This window comes from Atta colombica, unplaced genomic scaffold (genome assembly GCF_001594045.1).
Source record: "Atta colombica isolate Treedump-2 unplaced genomic scaffold, Acol1.0 scaffold125, whole genome shotgun sequence".
NCBI classification, from domain to species: domain Eukaryota; kingdom Metazoa; phylum Arthropoda; class Insecta; order Hymenoptera; family Formicidae; genus Atta; species Atta colombica.
Window position 1 is genome coordinate 3,405,494 of NW_017259212.1, and position 10,704 is coordinate 3,416,197.

Consider the following 10,704-nt stretch of genomic DNA (forward strand, 5'->3'; position numbering starts at 1 on the left):
AAAAATTTTATCCGATTAATCTAAGTAATAAAAGTCAAATTATGTCAGAGATCTATTAATATTTTACTTTAAACGTTTTGCAATACGTAGTGGCAATTGTGGCAAGCAATGATAAACATGTTGTAACGTAATCAATAGCAGTAGTAAGTTTGATATGATATGTGATTTCAAATGTGATTACGACGCAATTCGAATTTACGCGAAAATCATGTCGCTGACTATTATTAGCGACCACATTAAATCTCCGTTTATGGATGTCATATATGGAGCATGAGAATTCAGTTAATGTTGATAATGGATGCTGTCAAAAGACTGATTCCCCTCGGTTTAATTAGTGCAAAATACTGATTATGTTAATCCCCTTGCTGCCGATGCGAGATCATTAACGTAAAAGCAACCGGATGAATTTTGTTGTAATTAACACAATAAATAGATTCTATAGAAAAGTTTATTGTTAATTTAATTAATTTAATTTTAATTTAATTATAATAATTCAATTTTTATTTTAATTATTTTTTATTTCATAGATCTTTCATTTAATCAAATTGTTTATTAGAAAAAGATCACGCAAATGATTGACAAATACGTTTTTAAATTTTGGTTAAAAACATTTTTTAATTCATTATACATTTTTATTGTTGATACGCATTGCCACTACATGAAATTTAACATAAAGAAATTTTTCAGATTAACTGATTTCTTTTTTGAATATTTATTTAACATACCTGATAGGTCGATACCCGCAATGCTGCAAACATCTAAGCCACCGGTGCTAGTCGAGCAGCAGTGTTGTTTTGTTCCTAACGGCTTAGATCTGCACAGAATCTGCATATAAAAAGGAAATTAAAATTAACCGAATTATCAATCATGACATGCATTGATGGTTGAATAATGCTTGTCAGTTTGCAAACAATAAATCAATCGTTCCAAGTAGAAGTAGATTTTATAAGCTTTATTGATTACCTGCGTGATAAGGTTGAAATATTTCCCTTGTAAGAACGGATAATAAATTGATCTTAAAGCTCTCTGATAATCGAACATCACGCAATGTATTCATGCATGCATTTATGCATTTCATTTATCAGATTAACATAGAGTAGTTTAATTATAAGCGATATATATTGCTGCTTTCATAAACTTTGGGCACGAACAGAATGCTTCAAATGTAACGTTGGTCCTCAAGGGATACAGTTTGAATATATAATACACATTCGGGGAACTATTTTCTACGTAGCAATGTACCATGAGTTAAAATAATATATCAATTATTTAGTTGGAGTTTGTTTGTTTCATAACAGCGTACTATTATTACATGTTACCTCTTTTTTCAATTCAAGCTATGAAAAATAACTTTTCACTTCCTGTTATTTTTCATAATAATCTTGTTTTTACAATAATGCATGATAGAATTTTTATAGAATAGAATATTTCTTTCTCTATATTTTTCCCTCTTTTTAAAAGAAATAATATTTATAATAATTTTTCAAAATTATTTTTACATTTTACTTGGTATGAAATTTGCTGGTTATGCCAATTAATTTATATAATATTATATATATTTACATTATAAGTATATTTACATTATAAGTTATACATTACATGTAAAATATATTCTTTTCATATTATTTTAAATATAATCGAAAAGAATGTAAGAAATTTAATGATATTTGTGTTCTGTTTTGGAATACTATCTTATGTAAATTGTTTTATATAAATTTTATGAGCAATATCTGAGTCAATAAAAACCAAGATTTAACTGCAATATCCGACATATGATTCCCAAGGTACTTATTCTATTAAGAGTATATATACTCATATATGTGCAAAGCAATTTTTATAAGCTAATTGATTGCTTTATCAAAACGTTAATACATACAGAATACTGCCACTTGTGCCATCATAAAATTTAATGTATATACAGAAGCAGATTATGAGTTGTTATGCACAAATCTATAATTCTTTCTATGTACTTTTTCCAATAATAATTCACATATCTTTGATTTATTAATAATAAATTCAAATATTAAGATGATTTTTTCTTAATTAAAACTTCAAGATACTTATTATTTATAATAAAATCTAATATTGAAATTGAAAAAGTAATATGTAGAAATCACTCAATATTTAAAAACAATTCTAGTATTGGATTTTAAATATATGCATAATTGTGATCTTCCAATTTCATAATTTTATTATAATTTTAAGAATTTATCGATTAATCGATTAGCATTTTATTAAATGAAAATACAATAAATTGATTCACATGATACATTTTGATCCACTGACATCGTTTTACTTCAAACTCATTCGTCGTTTGCCAATCAAAACTCACGTATACCAATTGTAAAGAAATATCAAACATGCTGCACGAGTATTTTATTGTACTTGCATGTAGTTTTGCATCCGGCTTGCGTAGAGAGGAGGCCGCGGTGCACTTCGCGTGGCAATTAAAGATTTACTGCGCACCGACAGCTTTTCGGAATTCATGGTCTGTAAAGTCGAAGCAAGATCTATGTGGCCGCGGCCAAGCTACGCGACGTACTGCCGTTTTCCCTCTTTCCTGCTGAATCCGAAAAGAAAATTCAGCAAAAAAGAAGGAATCAACCACTGGATCTATGGAAAGTATCAAGGGCATTGCGTAACGCGTTTTGCACCGGATAAATCTTGTTTTCTCGGGTAGATACTATCACTTTCCATCGTGTTTTCCTAGAAAGTCACGTTAAGTCGTACGTCTTCATTCGTACGCTGGTGACATGAACCGCCATTCTCTTCGAGAAATTTACTGATTCTGTTGCAGCACGATTGATTTCGCGGAATAAAAGAAGTGAAGCGTGAAATCAGAAGCCGGAAAATGCGGAACCTGTGATGTAACGAAAAGATAAAACAATCGAGAGAAAAAGAAACCTAGATAAACAAAGAAAGCGTTTGCCTTACAAATTTATTGAACCTTTCTAATCGTATAAATTTTCTGTTTACTGTACTTTTCTTCTCTCCTTAGTTTATATTTTATCTTACTTATCGCTATTTTATTTTCTTGATCATACGCGTTGCTGCATCCAACATATTTGAATTATAATATAGAATATAGAAACGTTACATTTTTATATATATATATATAAAACGTTTTATTAATTATAAATTATCATTGATTATAAACATTATTTATTATTGATTATAAAATTATTAACATTGTTATATATTTGCAATTATATATATTATCATAAATTACAAATATTACTATAAATTATTATATACTTACTAATTATAAATGATCATTAATAACAAATTATTATGTACAAATTAACTGCGCATGAAAAAGATTATTTATATTTATGTCTTATTTTTGTGATTTTATCTTTTACAAAATGTGATATTTTACTTCTATTTCTTTTTCCAATTTTTGTTTCCAGTTAGTAGGGAAAAATTATTTGTCACTTGTTATAAGTGCTTGGACTAAACTTTAATGGACGTTTAAAAACACGCATCCACGAATGCGTGCAATTCCACTTGTACATAACAAAATTTACGTAAAATTCACACATATGAAATAATGTTGACTACGGCCGTAATAGTCTAATATAATTCGCAAAAGCCGGATGAATTGATTTTGGGATATACAAGGAAGCAGAAGCGAAATAAATTCTATTATTCTAAAATAAATTGATGAAAACAAAAATATAAAACTTGTCGTTTTGTTACTTATATTGAAAATAAATTTTAATCACATTAGTATATGATTCTTTCTTGATTTCAAATTTTGTGTCAAAGCAAATAAAATTTTATAGTTGCATTCCATTTTGCAATTTATTTTTTATTCCTTTATTTGTATTTCCTTTTCTATACTTTACGTATCAATGCAATAAATAAAAAACTTGTTAACACTAATTAACTTAAAATTTAAGTTTGATATACTCTTACCTTAGTATAGAGAAACTCCCTCGAAATTCGGCGGAAATGATTGTTGAGCAGCCAATAAAGGAAAGGATTCCAGAAGCTGTTGGAAAGAGCCAGCCACGTGGCCAGGAAGTCGAGAAATGGCGGTGGCTTACTTCCGGTGCAGGCTGCAACGACTTCCTGAATCGTCCATGGTGTGACCATAACGATGAAACCTAAACTCATTGCAGCCATTGTTCGCGAAGCTGAGGTCGACAATCGTCTCTCATGGGCGACAAGCTGAAATATGTAAGATGTCTTCTCTGCAGTTTTCATCTCGTTTAGATGATAGTTTAGATACAATTTCTTGCGAGAAAGCTACTTTCCCGTAGGGATGACTGATTCACATAGTCATTTGGGCTTAGCAAACCCAACGGACCTGAGCTCAATATATTGCGGACATTTATACTTTATATGTACATCCATACATACGTTTTTGTGAATGATAATATAAGGAACATTTTAAGGAAAAGTGGAAGCAAGATATACAATCTGATTTAAGAATGTCTTTTAAAATATGCAGTCCTTTTTGTGAAAGTCTGTGTAAAATTTAAAAAAATTTGAAATTTTATGTGAGTATAAAAGTAGCTCTAATTATAAAACATTTTTTGTAACTGCTGTTTTAGGGATAGACATTTTTTGAAAGAAATCAGTGTTTATGTTTTTAGCGGATATCGCCGTAATAATAAGAAATATGAAAAAATGTTTTGAATAAAAGTGCTTTTAAGTTTTATTAAAAATATTTTTTCATTGTTTCGACGATATTCGTTTAGAAACTGATTTTTTTCAAGGATGGATGTTTTCATCCCTAATATCACTAAATACAAAAATTATTTCGTCTAATTATTAAGTTCATCTATCCATGGAAAGTTTTAGAGTTTTTAAATTTTACACTTACCGAATTTATATTGTCAGACAAAACTGCATAACGTTTAAAATAATATTCTTGAATTCCTAAAATCGAATATCAATTGCTACAAAAAGTTATTTTATGTTTAGATTTGTCTACTCTATATATTTATGCAATATTTTAGATATTTTTGAATTTTATTTTTGCTGAACTTTCCTCGTGACTCAAAAATGATTAATTTCTTATCCGTAGAATTGGAAGGCAACATAATATTTCCACTCAATAACATCATAATTTAGTATTTTATGATATTATTGGCTTAAAATCTATTTTTATAATGTGTGTTAGAATTCAAAATAGAATTCTATATTTTCTAATTTTTATACTGTTTTTTATATTTTCTATTATCTTATATTTTCTATATTTTCTATATTTTATACTGTGATATAAAAAGTAATATATAAAAAGTAATATAGTAATTAGAAATATACATACGTATAGAACATATATTAAAATGAAGAGTATACAATTCGAATTATAGGTCTTTTAAAATTGGCGATATATCTTAGAATGTTAAGAATAGAATATAACTAAGATATTTATTTTTTATGATATACCAGCATTTCATTCTTCATTAAGTATTCTTTTTAGAAGATGGAACTCATCTTCTTAATAACTCTTTTGACTGATGAATTTTTGAATAGAAGGTTGAGTTTAACGTCGGCTTGATTACTGTCGAGTTTCAGACTGTGGCGTTTATATTTAATTACAGCGATCATACCGCGAACGATATTCGAATGAAAAATTAAATAGATGTTTCTTTCTTTACATTAGACCCGAAATATTATAGAAAATTCAACTTTCAAATTGTACTTTCTAACATCTTTAATATCATCACCTTGCAAATAATCTTCTTAAAGTTCAAATTTCATCCCATAAAGAAGTTTTAAGTGCGGGAGGGGTACGTCTTTTACGATCGGCATCGACATCTTAAATCATCTTAAATCTATAACGCTCTGTCTTACGATATTCGCTAACGCAATTGTTCGGAAGAGTAACGGCCGCACATTATCGATATTTTCCTAAAAGTCCGCTGATCCGTCTTGAGAACTTTTGTGTTTCAATTACTTTCACGGTTTCCAAGATGATTACATTTCATAGTCAAGTCGGATAAGGATTTTTTTACAATAATACATTGTATTAATTAGCATTATTTCAATACGAAATGAAAGTACATTTCCGTTTATTGTGAAACAAAGTGATATTTTTTGGTGAACAAAGAGAGAAAATTAAAATTGAAGAAGATAAGGGAGCGATATTTATAATTGAAGAATTGCATCTATAACAATGGGATAAGATTTTTTTTAACGGAAAGAACGTGTGACATTTCGTCAAACGGTAAATTCCTCGTACCTTAGTCTCGGGGATATAATCTCAAAAGCAGACGTAATGTCAGAAAAGATCTGGACGAATGGCTCTTAACGCGCTAAAGGCTTGCCGACGCATCTCAGTCTCAACTCGTCCTTTAGGCCGGCTTGACACGGTTACGAAAGTCGCTAAGCGCTAAGCTCGTCAGCATCAAAGCCTTTCGTCGTGCGGCAGTAAAAGGATTACGAATCTGCTCGTTTAGCTGGATCCTTCCATTTCCACTCTCTTCGTCCTGTCTTTTGCTTCTTTTTTTCTGTTCTCTTTCGCCTCCCTTTCTGTGCGGCATCTATATGTAAGCTCTCTTCGAAAGTTCTGGGATTACAACAGTAATGCCTGGATAGGTGTGAATACGGTTGGTAAGTGTAGAATTTCTTAAATGTCCAACAAAACTAATCAAAAGATATGTTCTTTGAAATGGTTTCGTATCGAATGGATGAACTATTACTGCTCTCTGAGTATGCCAGTTACTTTGAGATATCTTTCTACAAAGATATATTATAAGAATCATATTCTTTAAATAATATTCATTGAGATTAGAAGAATTTTGTCTTTTATTTATGACTTCTTTTGTTTACAAATTAATTGTCTGTAACACCGTTTGCCTACATCTCATTTGTCTACAGATCGATTGTACACACGTTATTATTGCCTACAGATTGATTGACTACAAACACTTTTGTGCACAAATATTATTTTATATATAAAATTAAGGTTAAATTACATAAGAAAATAATTTGTGTTTTTAAATCAGAGAATTTGTATTTTAAAACAGAAAATTTATGTTTTAAAACACAGAATTTATGTTTTAAACCAAAGAATGATACTTGCAATAATACATAATAGGCAAAATTCCTTCTGAAATTTGTATTTATGTGCAAAAGTGTAGGCATGTAGGCAGTTGAACTATAGATAATCGATTCGTAGGAAAATGGAGTTCTCTTTTATCTATTAATTACAATTTCTTACTTTCTTTCTAAAAGTTGAATAAAAGCAGATACTTGTAGGATATATATACTCGGAAAGGCGGAGAAAAAGAAGACAAGAATCTAGACAGGAATGTCATTAGCATATCATGCCAGCAATGGAAAGGCAAAGCGCGAGACAAACTATTCAGTCGAATTAGCATTCCGGTTCGATTTATTGTCCTAACTTTAGTGGACAGGAAATCCCGGTACTCTCTTTAACGTGATATGTATCTCGTACATGTGCCATACCGCGACGATTCTTGCCGAGCTTATAACTCGTTAAACTTTCATTGTACTACCGCTCTGTTATAATGCAATAGAACTTTCGCCCCGATGGAATAAGAATCTTCGCCTCGAGCTATCTAAACTCAGAATTGACTATTCAGTATGAATTGTGCAAGTGGTGAATACAACTCTGTTAATATAATACTGCCATTCTCATCACGATGTATACAAAACATTAAAAATATTTTCCTTTTTTCACGAATTCTATGAATACAAGTTACTCAGAATAATTTAAGAGTTCAAAAATGTATGATGCTTGCTAATTAAAAATTCTTGCTTACCTAAAAATAAAACCAGTAGAAAAAATATGCTTTGATATTGTTCGATAAAATGCAGGAATCTTTAAAGATAAAGATTCTTAAAATTTGATTTTAAGTCGTAAGCTTTAAACGAGTTTATTTGTTGCGGATAGGATAGATATACATATAATCACGTTACCAAATGACGTTTATTGCAGAGATCTTGATATTAACATCGTATATTATTTATTTTGCATCAAATGTTTTTCACTCTATCAAATTTGTCACAGAACCATTTTATCGACAATCTATATTTCTCAACGTTGTGCATTCTGAATTTACGAGTTTCCGGGAATGTGGAGATTATCTATCATCGTTGTATAGTAGTCTCAAAAGAAAATTGAAAGACCTTTTGAATTCTGTGCGCGGTCAAGGAGAATAATCGAGCAAATAGAAAATTGACGATGCTTATTGCGCTATAATTTATAAAATTATGAAGAATTGATATACTACAATATTTATGATATGATATATTGCAAATATAATAATGTATGATACAAATGATAAACTGCAAAGATACTGTGATTTAAAAATTTTTTTCAATTTGATACATGAAACATATATATTGAATTCAATAAAATGAATTCAACAAATTAAATTCTCAAATAAAATAATGGTTTAATTCTCTTTTACGATCCTAAATAATAAAAAAATTGCGAATTTTATAATACAGTTTATGTCAATTTACATTATGCAATGCATAAGAAAAATATATGAGAAAGCTAAAGATTTGTGGTCCTAAGCAAACAATTATAACAAAGTAAATAAGCTTTTAATGCGATATATAATCCTAGAAATAATCGTATTATCACGAGAGAGCGCAACATAGTGTGTGCAGTGTTAAATTTATATATCTCTACATATGCCATTCGCAGAATGCGCGCATTTACAACAATGCAGACATTATTTCCATCGTAATTATGCAAGGTGTTACACCATTTTGGAGCAATCCGTGTGATATGTGGTTGTGCGTTAAAGGGATTATTTACGAATCAAAACGCTTGCATATTGTCTAATCTTTTAAACAAAATCATTTTTTAAAATTGTTTTTAAAAATATTTTATGACTCTATATTTAATCCTCTTTGTTTTTCAGATAATTCATACAAAAAATTATAACTAGAATGTTATTCTGAATTCTGACGAATTATAGATTGTGTAAAGTAAATTTTACGTAAGGAAAAATGTTACATGTAAAATAATGCATTATTTAACAGAAAACGCATTCTTTTGAAATAGTTATTATCTAATGAAGCTCAAAGAAGATTAAACTTTAAATAAGAATGATACTTATGTATAAATTATTTTCAATTACGTTTATTATATCGAATTTTCCAATCTATTAAATATATTATTTAGTTATATGTATGGTTGATACATCGTATAGAATTTTCGACCATTAAATTGAGAACGTCCGCGCACGAAATAATTATAGTCGATAATTAAATACACAATAATGGAGATTGTATATTTAATGAGTAACGTTCAAAATTTCTTTTTCAATGTAAAATAATTAAAGTTACGTGTTGTTACATGTTGTTACATTGTACATAAGCGTTCAATCTTAAATTACCACTTTAGTGGTAGCAAACTTAACAAATGCACAGCTTGCCGTTCCTTTCAACTTTTTTTCTTTTTATAGTGCGCAGCTTATACTTTCCTCGCTCGCAAAAATATTTTTGCGTTTTTTTGGTATAAATAGAATTTACGTTGATCAAGTATGTAAGGCTTTTCATTGAATCGCTTATAGACAGTTTGCCTTTGATCTGATTTTTATTAAATTTATTTTGGCATCATTACATTCCGCTACATCAAATACTTTCTTATGTCGAAAATGAATGTTTTAAAGATTCAGTTTTGAATAAATATTCGCATTGGCAAGACTTATGAGGTACTTTCGCTTATATTGCGTTTGAATTACAAATAAACGACGTGGATCAGGATGCGGGTGGGTGGAACTAATAAAAGACTATGGCATACTGGTTCCATTTTTTCGTTGCTCTATTGTGATGGAATTAAGTTAGCAGTGGCTCGTATGCGTACTATTCTTATTGCTTTACTACAGTCTTGGTGGTTATGCATGAACTCTCACTGTCGAGAGTCCCTCTCACTGAGGAAAAAAAATAAAGTCTCATAAACGACGCTCCAAAAGACATTACTGCGGTTGGTTACAGCGCATACCGCGCCTGTCGGAAAAAGTATTTTAAGTGAAAAATACTTTTTTTTACTACGAATACAAGAATCAGCTCTTTGACACAAGAATTATAATATCTCCTGCAGGTAGTGTGCAACCTCTTTGTAAAAATCTATTTTATTCATATTGCAAAAAACATGTGAAAACATAATGTAAATTTTTGTACTTTCCCTCTGGAAAACTAGAAATTGCCTTATGTTCTCTACTGCTAAAAATATGTAATTAAATGATTTTTCAAATTGTATTTTTAAAAATCGCTTATTTTATGCGATTATATGAGATTACAAATAAATATAAAGGCATAAACACAAACAAGTATTAGAAATTTGGAATAAAACTTAAATTAATAAATAAATTCTAGTAAATAAATATTAGTAAATAAATTCTAGTAAATTCTAGTAAATAAATTTTTTTTCGAGAATAAATTCAGCTTGCGTTGCAAAGATGTAATTTTAATCAGATTGTATGCCTTTCAAGATGCTGTATTATGTAAAATGATTTTCTTCTGGTACATTAAAATACGTCCCAAGGCGTTTTATACCGATAATACTTATATTGTTGGATTTTGCTTCACGGAAGAACTTCTTAAGCAATTCATTTTTATTTACTGCTTGGGATAAAACGATTACGTATTTACTTTTATATAATAATATAGTACATTTATTTAACAGAGAAAGAAATGTGAAGAATTTTTTAATTAATTTTATTAACATTGAAAACAGAGCAATCAGCTATTTCAATTATTTGCGTT

General features: G+C 29.3%; 1 protein-coding gene across 1 annotated transcript in view; it reads right to left on the reverse strand.

Annotated features, from left to right (window-relative positions):
• LOC108694846 (trace amine-associated receptor 9) overlaps window positions 1-10,704 on the reverse strand; it is a 41,175-nt gene that overhangs the window by 2,553 nt on the left and 27,918 nt on the right. The window contains exons 6-7 of the mRNA XM_018204527.1: window positions 3,919-4,173; window positions 726-825 (exon numbers count right to left, since the gene is read on the reverse strand). Of these exons, the coding sequence (XP_018060016.1) occupies window positions 726-825; window positions 3,919-4,173 (355 nt within the window). The remainder of the gene's footprint in view (window positions 1-725; window positions 826-3,918; window positions 4,174-10,704) is intronic.